This window comes from Myotis lucifugus, unplaced genomic scaffold (assembly GCF_000147115.1).
Source record: "Myotis lucifugus unplaced genomic scaffold, Myoluc2.0 scaffold_396, whole genome shotgun sequence".
Lineage (NCBI taxonomy): Eukaryota > Metazoa > Chordata > Mammalia > Chiroptera > Vespertilionidae > Myotis > Myotis lucifugus.
The window spans coordinates 605,062-619,929 of record NW_005871444.1 but is presented as its reverse complement, the minus strand read 5'-3'; the positions used below and the strand labels follow the sequence as shown (position 1 = coordinate 619,929).

General features: G+C 46.4%; 1 protein-coding gene across 1 annotated transcript; it reads right to left on the bottom strand.

Annotated features, from left to right (window-relative positions):
- Positions 1–3,852: 3,852 nt before the first annotated feature.
- Positions 3,853–5,753, bottom strand: LOC102436404 (C-C motif chemokine 8-like). The gene is made up of 3 exons (XM_006102056.3): positions 5,634–5,753; positions 4,731–4,848; positions 3,853–4,335 (listed from the first exon to the last, which is right to left on the bottom strand). Exons 1-3 carry the CDS (start codon positions 5,707–5,709, stop codon positions 4,230–4,232), a joined length of 300 nt encoding a protein of 99 aa, XP_006102118.1. The 5' UTR covers positions 5,710–5,753; the 3' UTR covers positions 3,853–4,229.
- Positions 5,754–14,868: the final 9,115 nt, after the last annotated feature.

Below are 14,868 nucleotides of genomic sequence, written 5' to 3'. Positions count from 1 at the left end.
GGGATTCCAAGTCATGCTGTCATGTCTTTATCAGCATCACTGTTGATAAACATGGAACTTTTAGAGACATGGCAATTGGTTTGCTGGGTCAATAGTATGAACAGTTTCAGGCTAGTAAAACATATTTACAAATGTATTTGAATATTTTTGTATATTTTACATGTAATACAATTCACAAATCTTGTAGGTATAGCTTGATTACTTTTTAATCTATGTATATAACATGTAACCACCACTCATATCAAGACTGATATTTCCAACATCCCTGAAGGTTCTTTTGTATCTTTTTCAAGTCGATGCTTCATTTCCTAGAGGTAACTTCAGTCAAAATCGATTCCCTGGCCTTTCATCGACCTGTGAACCAGGAGGTCACGGTTCAATTCCCGGTCAGGGCATATGCCTGGTTGCAGGCTCGATCCCCAGTGTGGGGCATGCTGGAGGCTGCTGATCAATGATTCTTTCTCATCTTTGATGTTTTTATCTCTCTCTCCCTCTCCCTTCCTCTCTGAAATCAATAAAAAATATTTTTAAAAAATGTTTAAAAAATAAAATTGGTTGCCTATTCTTGAAATTCATATAAATGGAATGATGTAGAATGCATTTTTTGGGGTCTGAAGTCTTATGCTTAATGTTTTAAAAAATATTTATATATATATCAATGCTTTGTTCTTTTCATTGCTAAGTAACATTCCACTGTATAAACACACTACAGTTTGTATCTACTCTCCCGTTGATAGACATTGGGAATACTTCCAGTTTGGGGCTATTATGAACAGATTTATAAACATTCTTGCTCATTCCCTTTTGTGTCTGTATGGGTTCAGTTGTCTCAAATATTTACTTACAAGTGGAACTTCTGAGTCATAGAATATGCCTATGTTTAATTTCAACAGAAACGGCTAAAGTGTTTTCTAAACTTCTCACCAACAATGCTCCGTTTGTTCTACATTCCCATCAACACTGGGTTCTATCAATCTTCCCATTTTAATCATCTTGGTGGGTGGATGGCTGTTTTTCGTGGCGTAGCCGATTGCATTTCCCTTGCGATTCTTCTAGAAGCATTACTGTGACCGAGTGCTCCTTCCCACACTCTGAGCCTCCGGTGGAGGTGCAGGCTGAGCCAACTTCTGACCTGAGATGGCACCCAAGGAGGAGCCTGGGGGCAGAAAGCAAGCAGTGAGGAGACACCGAGCACGTCCTGAGGGAGTGAAGTGGTGACAGCCTGCAGCTCCCTGTCAGCCTCAGCAGAGGGTGACATCAGAAGGGAGCCCAAGAAGATGCCAGTCAGCTCAAGTACCCTCCCCAGTTCTTTGCCCCCTGTTGGCAAGGGAAGGAATTGCAGCGTACAGATACGAACCACTTTATGTAAGGACGTGGATTTTCAAAACACAAATATTCAAGTTAGGCACATAAAACATCAATAACGTAAGAGGACGTATCCCTTGGGACATTCTGTTGAATGTCATTGAGTTCATTGTGATTTGAAATATAACGGCACAATCCCAGAGTGCAGCCGGCTGGGCAATGCTCAGGGCAAACAAGTGGGTTGTCTTCCACAGTGGCCTGGGGGTGTGTCCAGGGTGAGTCTTCATGCCTCTGGCCTTTGGGGTTTGGGGTCCAGGTACTTCATGCACCCCTGGGCCCAGATCTCCGTAGCCAGCTTGGCTACGTGGAAGAAAGAGGTTAGGATGAGATGGAACCTTTGTGTCGGGGAAGCACACCTCTTACCTGGCTGCCATGTAGCTGCCTTATTCCTCCTGGAGTTTGGAGGTGCTTACCTTGGACTTGACTGGAAAGCTTATCTCCAGACAGGTGTTTGCCAATAGGGAGGGCTCCCACCTGGCTTGCTGGTTTGCATTCTAGGCACTTTGCTTCCCCACTCTACCCTGGCCAACAGACAACGCCAAGCTTCCAAAAGGTGTGGCTCCTGGAGCTAGAGGGCGCTGGTGAGGTCATCTGCCCCATCCCCTCATTTCCTGCCTGGGACCCAGTGCTAGTTCCACTTTTGAATGGGGTGTCTTAAGACCGGAGAGAGAAGTTGACTTGCCCTAAGTGACACGGAGAGCCGGGGTCAGCCGTGGGATCAGAAGCTAGGTCTCTGCTTCCAGGGGGACCAGCACGGTGGCACCTCCACACGATGACAGTGATGGGCCCTGAGCTGGAGCAGCAGGACGACAATCCTCCCTCTCTTCCTGAGGGATCTGGTCTTTGTGCCTCAGCATGGGGGGCCTCCTGTCTGGAGAAGGAGCCAGCTATGCTCATGAAGTACAGAGAATTTTGCTTTAAGTGTCTTTGAAGGAAAGGTGATCCCATGCCCTCAAATGGAGGCTTGCAAGTTCTTGGGATTGGGGTACAGTGATGGAGATCTCAGGGGTGCCAACCCTCTAAGTACATAGTTGCTTTTCAAGATTATAAGAGAAGGGTCTATGTCCTGGGCCCATTATTCTCCTTCTTCTACAACATTTAGCACATCACTCTGGCCCATCCTTCTAACCTCACCCCAGGACCGTCCTTTCTCAGACCCCCATCTCCTCGGCACCACTGCAGTGGCCTGTTCTCCGGCCTTCCCCTCATACTCTCTCCTGCACTCAGATACCAGGCTATTCTTCCTGCCGCATGCCTCCGAACGTGACACTGTCCTTCTCTCCCGTTTCAAAACCCTTTGTGTTTCCTGGTAACTCCTTGACTTCCCACTTGAAATTCAAGAGCCCTTGAGATCTGGCTCCAACCTTTATTTGTAAAACTCCCAAGTCCTCTGTCTTTCCATAGCTCAGCTTGATGGATTTCCCTCCTCTCGTTCGCTCCCCTCCTCCCTCTCCTGTACCAGCTCTGAAGATCCCTTTTTGTTTCCCACTGCATGCTGCCCCTCAAGACCAAGCCTGTTGAAGACCGCCCCCCCCTTTCAATGGAAAGCTTTGAGTGCTCCTCTGGGTAATAAACATCTACTTCCCTCATAGATTAGGGTTCACTTCTGGGATATTACCCTGGGTTGGAGAGAACTCATTAGATGGTGAAAACTTGGGATTACACAGAAACGTTTGAAGACTGCTGCAAGAGATCAAGAGAGAAAGACTGGCTGGTTTGGCTCAGTGGAGAGAGCATTGGCCTGCAGACCAAAGGGTCCCTGGTTCGATTCCGGTCAAGGACATGTACCTCGGTTGCAGGCTCCTCCCTGGCCCGGGCCCTGGTCAGGACTTATGCAGGAGACAACTAATCGATGTCTTTCCCTGTCTCTTCCACTCTCCCTAAAAATCAATGGGAAAATATCTCCGGGTGAGGATTAACAACAACAACAACAAAGAGAGGAGAGAGAGAGAGAGAGAGAGAGAGAGAGAGAGAGAGAGAGAGAGGCTGGTGAAGTTAGGTGTGGCGAGAAAAGATGGGAAGTAAGACCTATGGGATAAGGGCATGTCATGTTACAGGCGAGAGCCAGAGGGCTGAAACAGCTTGATCTGGCCCTGCTAGGTACTCCCTGACCCCCAGTCGACTCCAAAAGACTTCTTAGAGCCGTGGTTCTCAACCTTCTGGCCCTTTCAATACAGTGACCCAACCATAAAACTATTTTCGTTGCTACTTCATAACTGTAATGTTGCTACTGCTATGAATCATAATGTAAATATCTGATATGCAGGATGGTCTTAGGTGACCCCTGTGAAAGGGTCGTTTGACCACCAAAGGGGTTGCGACCCACAGGTTGAGAACCACTGTCTTAGAGGATGGCCCCTGTACCCCAAATTGCCACCCGTTGCTGCCATTTTCTCCCTCCCACCTAAATGTTATCCCGTAAAAAATAAGACCAAGTAGTTTAACACTATATATATTTTTATTTGAAAATTCCATAGTTACCTAATAACATTAATTTCATCAACAACATTACATAGCTTACATTTACAAAAGTCCAGAAGTGTTTCACTCCGACGACCCACGGGAGGATTCCCAACACTGAAGGCACGTGAGAGGGAGAAGGATCACACCTGGCGGTGAACTTAGCTGGGCTCACAGGAAAGGAAAAGGTCGCCGGATTTGGCATTTTTCATTCATTAGGATTTACGGCAGATAAAGTCAAACCATCAATAGCTTATACTTAATTAAATATTATCTAAGAAATGCTTTGCTTTACATTATGTACATGGTAATAAAATAATGCCATCTGCACCCGGGGAAGGTTGAGGGGAAATAAATAAGGGTTTCCTCAGGCTCTGACGGTCTCTCCATCCAGGTGTGACGTGTTAAGGCTTCAGCGCTTGGGCCCTGCTGTCCAGGAGGCGCATGGTATCCTGGACCCACTTCTCCTTGGGGTCCGCGCAGATCTCCTTGTCCTTTTTGGTCTTGAAGCTGTGGGCACAATTAGATGGAGCACCTTGAGGATTTTGCCCAGGAGTGTGACTCATTGGCTCCCAGCCTTGCTCCCTTGGTGAGGGGCCTGGATTGGGACAGAGGAGGGGGAAGGATGGAAGGATGGGAGGTCGGGAGGAAGAGGCCTGAAAAGGAAGCTTGCTCTTGCTGTCCCTGGGGAAGCCCTGCAGGCTCCTGGCTGAAGAAACGTGGGTGATCTGACCAAGCTCCTAGAAGGGGAGCCTGGGGGGAGGGGAGGCCCCTTCTCGTGGGCTCAGTTTCTCTCTAGGGTAAAAAGGCCCATTTGATTAGATGATGCATTTTTCTGGCTCATGTGGACATGAGTCCTGACCTCAGAGCTTTCGACTCAGGGTGTCAGGACGTGGTTCACTCACATCACAGCTTCCCAGGTACACTGGGTGTTGGTGACTTTTGTGTAGCTCTTCAGCCTCTGGATGCGGACCACCTTATCGACCACACTATGGCAGCAGGTCATGGGGATGGAAACGGACTCTGGAAAACATTTTGTGAAGAATGAGAACAGTGAGGATGTGTCGTGATCATGCATCTGGAAGGGAAGGAGGGGTAGGTAGGGGAAGACAAAGCAAATACAGGAGACCCGAGGACCCACCACTCCCAAGTTCAGTGCCTTCGCCCAGATCCCTCAGATAAAATGCTACCTGTGAGTTAGTTTCCTCTAGTGAACTATGGGGCCCCTCGCGAATGACGGGGAAGGGGAAAATCTTGAGTAACAAGGCGAATCCTGTGGTGTTATTATAAGGGGCCACTGATCCAAAATTTCTGACGCTGGAAAGATACGTTCTAAGACTTTGCATCCAAGCTTTTTGTCCCGTTAGCTTGAGAGCCGACCCATGTCACATGCTGAGATGCCTTCGATGCTTGATGCAGCCACTGTTCTGGAAACTCCACTGCCCACAATAAAAACATGAAACCTCCCACAGGCGTTTCTTCCTCTCCACTACTTCCCGAAATGCCCTTCACAGCCACAACGAGAAATGGTCCTTTTTTTCGGTGCCACATCCCCAAACAGTGAGAGAGTCACTGATGTCGTGGCTGCATTTAGTGTCCCAAAGCCGGTCTCAGGAAAGGTCAGAGGGACCGGGCACCAAATTCTGGCTCTGCCTCTGACCAGCTGGGACATGACTGCTCTTCTCATTTCCCCTCTTGGCTTCACTTTCTCCCTCTCAGGCTTTGCAACAAGCCTGGGATGACTCATGCTGAGAGGTTCGTACCTGCAGTCATGAAAACCTTAAGCCCTAGGCAGAGAAGGGCCTTACCTGGGTTGGCGAGCACCTGGGTGCTGAAGGCGGCTGCTGTGAGCAGCAGGCACACCAGGGTGGCGGAGACCTTCATGGTGGAGGGTGTGAATGTGAGCTTCGGCCTGAGAGGTGCAGATTTCAGGATTGGCCTCGACCTCTCTGCTCCTCTGGCTGCTCTGGCCATCCTGTCTGCCTTTTATAGGAGGCAGAGAGCATGGCCAGCGTCATGATCCAGGAAGGATGAAGTAAGACCCTGAATGTGCTGAGTAGGCACTAGGACCTGGGGGCTATTTCCAGACACAGAGAAGGAAGCTGTGGGGTTTCCATTGTTTGCTTAGACCGTGTGGAGCAGAGGTGGCGGGTATGTGGCTGTGCCCAGCAGAGTGTAGGCAGTGATCTCATTAGATCAGGAAGGGTTGCAATTTCTTTGAAATGGAAAGGGATCTGTTAGAAAGGAAGAAGGGAAGCCCAGGTCACAGTGGAGTGAAGAGAATCAAGGGTTTGACCCTCCCCAGGGCCAAGAAGGCCTGGGAGGGGGCCCTAGGCTTTGCCTGGATTCTCTATCAGACTCAGGTGCTTGCATCCTAAATTAGTCAGGCTCCTCTGAAAGCCACACAGGTCGCTCGATAGAACTCGGCAGAATGGTGGAATCGGGAATTTTCAAATCTTGTGGAGCCCAAGAACTGGGCAGCACATGCTGTCCTTCTAGGCTGGTGGTTTCCAAATATTTTATTTAGACACTAAGGTTTCTTTTCAGGTAAAGTCATATGAAGAAGCCAAATATTTTATGCAGGTTCCGGTGGAACAAGTCTGCTTGAGGAAGGCCTCCCAGATGCCTTCATTCATTTTTGTTGGGTGAAGTGGTCTACAGATGTCAATTAGAAAGTTGATGAAATGTCTCCATTCAATTCCATAGTTTAAAAAGTAATAAGCCAAAATGTGTGGCCTGGCCGGCGTGGTGCAGTGGTTGAGCATCGACCTGTGAACCAGGAGGTCACGGTTCGATTCCCAGTCAGGGCACATGCCCAGGTTGCAGGCTTGATCCCCAGTGTGGGCGTGCTGGAGGCAACTGATCAATGATTCTCTCTCATCATTGATGTTTCTATCTCTATCCCTCTCCCTTCCCCTCTGAAATCAATACCAATATATTTAAAAAATACGTGGGATAGTGGTTTCCTTTGTGATATTGACATCATAAGGGAGCTTTTGAGAGGCAGGAATGTTCTATATCTTAATCAAGGGAGTGGTGCTTAAATAGTTGTCTACATATGTGAAATTTGTGAAGTTGTGCACTTGAAATTTCTATACTGCATATGTTATGTTTTAATATAAAGTAAATAAAAAGAAAAAACACAGCTTTATTTTGCTCATATTTCATTTTACATGTGTATGTTAACTGCTCTATTTTTTTCCTGGTGATTAAAACATTCAGTTTCTTATATCAGATGGCCTTCTATATGAGCAGGTGACAGAAATAGGGAAATCATAGTCATTTAGGGGTAAATAAGGGTTAGTCAAAGGAAAGGGAATTAAATGTCAAGTAACTTGAACCTCGTCTTGATTTAGCCAAAAACTAGCCAATGACTTGTCCAATGTGACAGTGGGCAAATCTTGACTCAGAGATTGTCCTCATCTATAAAATTAGGGGTTTTCACAAGTTCAGGGATGACAAATAGTTTTCAGTCATGTATTAGCTTCACAAATTGATGGTGAATATAAAATACTGTGATTGATTAGTGATGTCTGCCATGGGTACAGTAAAAGAAGGTGGTACTACTATGTAACATAGTTGCTATTTCTGGATTAAATCATATTTAAGCTCTTCTACAATTTAAGTCATCTATGATTGTTTTCAAAGGATCTAATCAGAGACCCTAGGATGTCAAGAACGGCAGGTAATGGTTCTTAGCTCTCAGCCCTGGGAGAGTCAGAACAGATTGAAAGTCTGAATTTGGTTACTAGGAACACGAATTAATATCTGTGTCAGAGAAGGCACAGTTATTTCATTTTTTATACTGCAAATTCCTTACCTATTCTTTACTTTTCAAATGTGAAAATGGAGTTTATTGCAAATATTAAATTATCTGACACTGATAACTTGCTTTGCAGAGTAAGTACATGTGGTAGGTGATCAATAAGCTAGCTGTTAATCAATAGTCAAATAATGTGACTCTACTGTCTAGAACATTGCTAGGAAGAAACCCAGCATGTGATTCTTGGTGTTTTGTAAAAGTTCTCCTTAAAATTGCTTCCAAGTGAAGATAGGTGGCAAAAATAGACCTCTGGGAATGTCTGGGTGGTACATGAAGAAGGGAAAAGGGTGTCCCAGAAACAAAAGGGAATAGAGGTCCTGGGATCCTGGCATGAACCACAGGAGTGGAATGTTGTGGGGCCTTAGCGGGACCTGGGTCAGATCCCAGTGTTGACCCACCCAGGGGTCTTAGTTCCACCGGGAGCTCAGAGGTCTCCGTTGGCAAGTCTCTTTGATTATGCAATTTCCCTCCCTCCCTCTCTCTCTCTCTTTTTTTTTTAAAACTGAGTTCGAGAAATCCCACAATAAAAAATTAAAATGAAACTTTACGCTATGCTGATTCAGCAGCTGGTCTGCCCAGAAGCCTGGCTGTGCTGTTTAAGGAAGTGGTCCCCGTGCCTCTCCTCTGTCTCTTCTCCTGGGCGTCTTCCCACTGAGCATCTTCTAAAGTCGGTTGGACAACTCACCTATGGTTCAGTGGCTGGGAAGGGGAACTCAAGGTCAGACAGCTGTCTGTGAACAGAAGGCAGGAATGGTACCCCACTGGGGAAACACATCTGGATCCTTACAAGGTTCTCAAAGAATGTGTTGAAATAGTTCTGGAAATCAGGATATTAGATATTTTGTTTACAACTCTGTCCCAAGTGTCCTCAATAGCCAGGAACTAATAGAATATGTTGTAAGAGACACTTGCAATTAATTTATTTACATGTTTCCCTTTACAAACAAGGGAAAGAATCATAGAGGCAAAATGATTTGTCATAGGTTGCACACCAGCAGGCAGCATAGGGTGAAGCTGTGCCTAGAATTCATACTCCAGCTACTCGGTGACAAGACAGGACCGGTGAGTGGGGATGGCAGAACCAGAACCATATGCAATTCCAAGTTAGAAGATAAGAACCAGGCAGAAGACTACAGGGAGGTGCCCAGAAACCCCAGAGACTGTCCAATGCTTGGGTCCCCAGTCTTGCCTGTAATATTAGGGTGCCCTGGGAAATTATTAATAAAATATGCCTTAAACCACAGAGTGACTCAGAACTTTTGAAGATGATGCCTCAAATTTCTGAAGTGGTCCAGGTGATTTTTAACCACGGCCAATTTGGGAGCCATTGGCCTAGTTCAAATGTCTCATTTACAGATATGTAAACTGAGGCACGGGGTGGGACAATGATTTGCCCAGAGTCACTTTAACAATTAAGAACAGATTTGAAACCGGAATGCCTGATTATGTATTGGGCCTCCCTGTTGGGTCCTTGGTATGGACAAGGTCTTCATTCTAATGAAGGCCCCGGAATCTGCAATGTTTTGTGTCTATAAGTTCATGTTTCAGGAATAACCGAGTGTGGTTCCAGCTGAAATGTAAAATATTTCAAGGAGGATTCCTTGATATGTCTTCATAAGAGGAGCACAGACAGATTGTACGTGGGCTTGGGAACCTGTAGCTCACCCACCAAGCCCTTGCACCATCATTCCCACTCACCCCTAACATTTTCTGGGCACAGAAGCCCTCCTGAGACTCAGTGAACGATCTAGTAATGTCTGTTCTTGTCCTTTATAACTCTACGGACTCAGCTGGAATGTTAGGAAACACTCCTGAATGGTGTTTGGGGATAAGGGTCTTTGAGGAAGAGGGTAGACAGGGTTCTTCGACTTAATGTGAGGGCAAGTCCATGGTATTCTGGGACCTAGGACTTTGTCTTGATGGAGTGAGCTGTTCTGTTGCTCCTGGGGCTTTGGGAGGGGGGTGGTTTCATTGGGATGTGGATAGACGTCTCTAGACCTTCTCTGCTGGAGCATTTGCTGTGATCCTGGGTTCCTGGCTGGCGGGGTAGCATGAATTAAAGCATTGCACTATAGCGGGCATGTATATTACTTATGTTTTCACTTTAAAAATAATTTAAATTAACATTATGATGAAAAAGCCAGTTTAAAAATCCTGACGTATAGCTTTATTTCTGCAGCTGTGGAATTCATACATCGCAATGTATGAAACGTTGTACTTTAATACCTATCACCATATTGCTTTCTAGGAAGTTCACCTTGGACAACATTGATTATTTGTGGTAAGCAGGATCATGGGCAACCCCCGAATGTTCATTCCCTAATCCCTGGAATCTCTGATTACCTCACTTGGCAAAAGGATCTTTGCAGACGTGACTCAAGGTAAGACCTTGAGAACAGAGTACAGTTATTCTGAGTTATCCAGGTGGGCCCACTCTAATCACAAGAGAGATGAGACAGAAAAAGGAATTAATTTATGTTGCTTAAGGCTTTAAGCCACTAATTTTGTGGTACTTTATTCTGACAGTAGTAGAAAACTAGCACATTATTTTTAAGAAATGTTCGATGCTTTGTTAAAAAAATATGATCTTGTAACAGGCAAAACTAACATATCGTGATAGAATTCAGGTGAGAGGTTCCCTTTAGGGGCGATTGACTGGCAGGAGGCAGGAGGCAGGAGGCAGGAGGGAGATTGCTGGGGTTTGGAAAAGTTCCACAGATGTTGATCAGGGTGGTGGCTATGTGGAATGGAAACACACATAAAATTGACTTAACTTTATTGAAGGAAAGTATTACAAATTAAAAAGTAAGTAGAAACAGCCCTAGGCAGTTTAGCTCAGCAGATAGAGCATCAGCCTGGGGACTGAAGGGTCCCGGGTTTGACTCCAGTCAAGGGCACATGCCTGGGTTGCAGGCCAGGTTGCAGGCTCGATCCCCAGTAGGGGGTGTGCAGGAGGCAGCCCATTAATGATTCTCTCTCATCATTGATGTTTCTATCTCTCCCTCTCCCTCCCTCTCTGAAATCAAGAAAAATATATTTTTAAAAAAAAAGAAAGGAAAAAAAAAGTAAGTAGGAACAAAACATTTCAGCATCAGTTTGTGTAAATTCTTATTTACCGGTTGGTATTTTCATAATAAAACATTGCAGTTTTAATCTTTTTATCTTGTGAATTATCTGATAATCTCTCTAGCCTAGAAATTATTTTTCTTATTTACTTATGAGCGTCATTAAAACTCCTACTTCTTTTCTATTCCATTTGTTGAAAACACAGTCATCTCTTAACAATACAAAAGTTAAGGAACTCGAAACACATTCCACCTCAGGATTTCCTCTGCAGGAGGAGGGAACTTGCAGGAAGAGAGCTTTTTTCAGCTTAAGGGGCTGTCCCATCGGTTGCGTCATAGAGAACTGATGCACACAATCCAGCGTGATTTCAGAATTAGGTCTGTACGGACTCCCCAGCTCACACGCAAGGCCCACTGAATAACCCCAGGATGTTTTGATTCTCCAGTAACGTGGCTTGATAGAAAAAGTGCACCTGGCCGAAACCGGTTTGGCTCAGTGGATAGAGCGTCGGCCTGCGGACTGAAAGGTCCCGGGTTCGATTCCGGTCAAGGGCATGTACCTGGGTTGCGGGCACATCCCCAGTAGGAGATGTGCAGGAGGCAGCTGATCGATGTTTCTAACTCTCTATCTCTCTCCCTTCCTCTCTGTAAAAAATCAATAAAATATATTTTTCAAAAAGTGCATCTGGAAGCAAAAATAGAAAGAACTGTGAAAGTCTATTTTGAGGATGACAGGTGGGTTAGGCGATGAAGGGATTCATGTCAAGCAGGCATACTCCCGACTTGCCTGCAGAGTAGCTCTGGGACCTAACCAGAGAGGTCCCTCTGCTGCTCCTATAAATGTGAGGATGCATAAGGCCAGGGTGACACACAGGTTTCAATGTGAGTGTCCACCCAAGAGGCTTGCTGGAGAGATGGCGAGGCCTTATCTGGGGCTATGAGAAGCTGTGGTGTGGTTCTTTCCTGATGTGCTCCAGCAGCACCGGGTCAGGGATGACCCAGCTTTGTGACATGCTGGCGATTTCTGGGCGAGGAGATCCCTAACCTCCCCTCTCTTTTATTCTCCCATGATTATCTTCTTTCTTTTATCTTCTTGAAACACTGAGGGCATTAGGAACTGGCCGGGACGAATTCTCTCCTTCTTGTCTCTTGGAGGCAGGATGGTGTTAAGGTCATGAGCTCTGCAGCAGGACTACCAGATTTGGATGCTTATCAGCTCACTGTAACTCAGTTTCCCTGTCAGTAAGATGAGGGTGAATTAAACAAGTCAGTGCAGGAAGAGGGCAGTACCAGTGAGCATAGGAAAAATATTTAATAATTTAGTTTTTATGGATATTGATAATGAGGGGCCTGTAATGAGGGGCCTAGAGGCTGCTAGGCAAGGACCCAGAGCGTGGACAATTGGACAGAGTGTGGACTCTTGGACAGAGGAGTGTGGACTATTGGACCGATGTCCACTTAGCTGTCTTCATGCTTCCAGATGAAGACCTGTGGCAGAGGTGGACCTCCAGGAAGGCCTCTACTCTAGATGAGGAAATGAAAAGAGTCTCCTGGCCGAAACCGGTTTGGCTCAGACTGAAGGGTCCCGGGTTTGATTCCGGTCAAGGGCATGTACCTGGGTTGCGGGCACATCCCCAGTGGGAGATGTGCAGGAGGCAGCTGATCGATGTTTCTCTCTCGTCGATGTTTCTGACTCTCTATCTCTCTCCCTTTCTCTGTAAAAAATCAATAAAATATATTTATATAAAAAAAGGCCCCTGAATTCTCACATGAACCAAAGGCACAGGGTGCTCTGGGCCCCAGAAGGAAGGGACACAGATCCCAGGTATGATAGATATCGAGAGGCACCATGGGCAAGTTCTGCAGGGAGTTCAAAGACTGTGAGTCCCTTTGGTTTTGCAATTTTCCTCCTTTGGTTTTGGTTTTCCTCCTTTGGTTTGGGGAAATCGCAGTGTGACAAGCTAAAACGAAACTTGAGACTGCTCAAGTTCTGCAACTGCTCTGTCCAACCCCCAGGGAGGTGGTCATCCTGCCTTCTTCCCTTTCCCCTGGGGGACGTCCTCATTAGCAGTTAGCTAAAGCACACGCAACTAAATGCTTGTAACTTAGGAGCCAGTGAGTGGTGAGGCCGTGGTCTACACTATAAGTTAGTAGGGAACAGGGGTAAGTCAGCATTGGGGAAGAAATGAGTGTCCTGCAATGGAAGCTGATCTCCATCTTCTTAAGCGATTCCTAAGGAATATCAGGGTCAGGCGGAACAATATCCTGGGAATATATATTTTTAAATCCTCGCCAGAGGTTATTTTTCCATTGATTTTTCAGAGAGAGTGGAAGAGAGAGGGGAAGACAGAGACAAATATCAATATGAGAGAAACACATCGATTGGTTGCCTTCTGCAAAAGTCCTGACCAAGGCCCAGGCTGGGGAGGAGCCTGCAACTGAGGTACATGCCCTTGACCAGAATTGAACCCAAGACCTTTCGGTCCGCAGGCCAGCACTCTATTCACAGAGCTAAACCAGCTAGGGCTATCCTGGGAATCTTAAGTCCTGGCTACATTTTACAGTTTCGCCCCAGATGTATTCAAGCATCACAAATCATGGCAACAATGGAAGGGGACATTAAAAGAAAGAGGTGAAGTGTTTTCTAGCAGGTCACATAGCCATTCCATGGTGAGGCAGGACTAGAGATGAGCAGTGGACCATGGGAGAGTTAAATGGGTCATGACAAAGACTACCATGCAAGTTCAAGACATGGGGGCCGGAGGGGGCGAGGAAAGAGGGGCAGACACCAAGTGTGAGAGCACATAGGAACCTCAGAGAGCACCCAGTGCCTCGTCCCAGGCTGTGCCTCAGGTCCCCAGGGAAACCTTCAGTGTCTGTCACCTTCAGAATTGAACTCACACTGTCCATCCTCACATTCAAGATCCTCTAAAGTATGACTCTAAGCTTGCATTCTAAAATATCTATACTTTTCTCCTATTCCTGGACCAAATTCCAGACAGAGGAGATTTCTGCTTCTGGCCCACTCTCCGGTCCATCCTGAACTAACTCTGTAGAAACATCTCCTTTTATCTCACTCCATCTTTTAAGACAGATCCTGCTTACGTCTCTGACTATTGTCTATTGTCACCTAGCCTTCTCCTGAGGCCTCAGCTCACATAACATGACTAAAGGCTATTGCAACAGACTGGGACCGGGAGGGAGATTTCCACCGGGGTGGTGGGCAGGTGAGGAAGGGAATGGCTGTGAGCTGGTGCTAGACAGGTGACTCAAGTCCTTGAGTCCCAGAAAGCTGACGTTGGGCACTGACATCCCAGTGCTGGGGCGAACCTGTCTGTCTTGAACCTCCATGGAGACCACTCAAGTCAAAAGGACATTGTATGGGAGCACAGCCCCCACTTCTTAAAACCGTGGAGATTTAGAGTTTGTCTCAGCCTCCCTGCTCCTCTGACTGTTCTGCCTGTTTTTTATAGAGTTATGATTCATTGTTTTATAGGAGGTGGAGTGTTAGGAGGCTGAGAGGGAAGCCTTCCCTTCAGCAGGGCCACGGTCAGGAATGATGAAAGGGGATCTGAAACCTGCAGAGTTGGCACTGGGTCCTGGCGAGTTTTAAAGTAAGAAAGGAAACCAGTGAGCTGGGACTAAGCACATTTTCCATCCAGAACTGGATGGAAATGGGAGGGGCAATTGTAACCACGAAGAAACTCCGTTTCTTTAATCTCACCTTTTATCTCTCTTTCCTTTGATTCACAGTGGCCTTGTCCAGCCTATGAGCATCCTGACTCACCCACCTCCCTCTCCCTTGCATGTCCACTCCTTTGATCATTAAGCCCTCAGGACATTGAGGTTGTGGTCAGCATCAAGCAATCTTAGCAGCAAAGCCCTGGGTCTGTTAACCACAGGAATAGAGTTTTAGTCAAACTGAAGATAGCATCTAGGCCTCAGTTGTGTTTCAGCTCCAGATCCAGAAAAGCAGACCGACCCCACTGACCACACCCTTGCGAAACCAGACAGAGCAGCACCATGGCTGATATCGGGACCAGATGCGATGATCAACTACCCACTACCCTAGTGCCGACCAATCAATAGAGACCATGATGCTCACTCCACCAGGACTAGAGATTTCTCCTCTGTATAACCTGTTCCTGAGAAGCC

What these genes read in the sequence shown, in the direction of transcription:
- LOC102436404 (XM_006102056.3), bottom strand. Translation starts at nt 5,709, where the DNA reads ATGAAGGTCTCCGCCACCCTGGTGTGCCTGCTGCTCACAGCAGCCGCC. An exon ending in CCAGGTGCTCGCCAACCCAG is followed by an intron (nt 4,849 to 5,633) that starts GTAAGGCCCTTC and finishes AATGTTTTCCAG; the next exon opens with AGTCCGTTTCCATCCCCATG. An exon ending in TGTACCTGGGAAGCTGTGAT is followed by an intron (nt 4,336 to 4,730) that starts GTGAGTGAACCA and finishes TTGTGCCCACAG; the next exon opens with CTTCAAGACCAAAAAGGACA.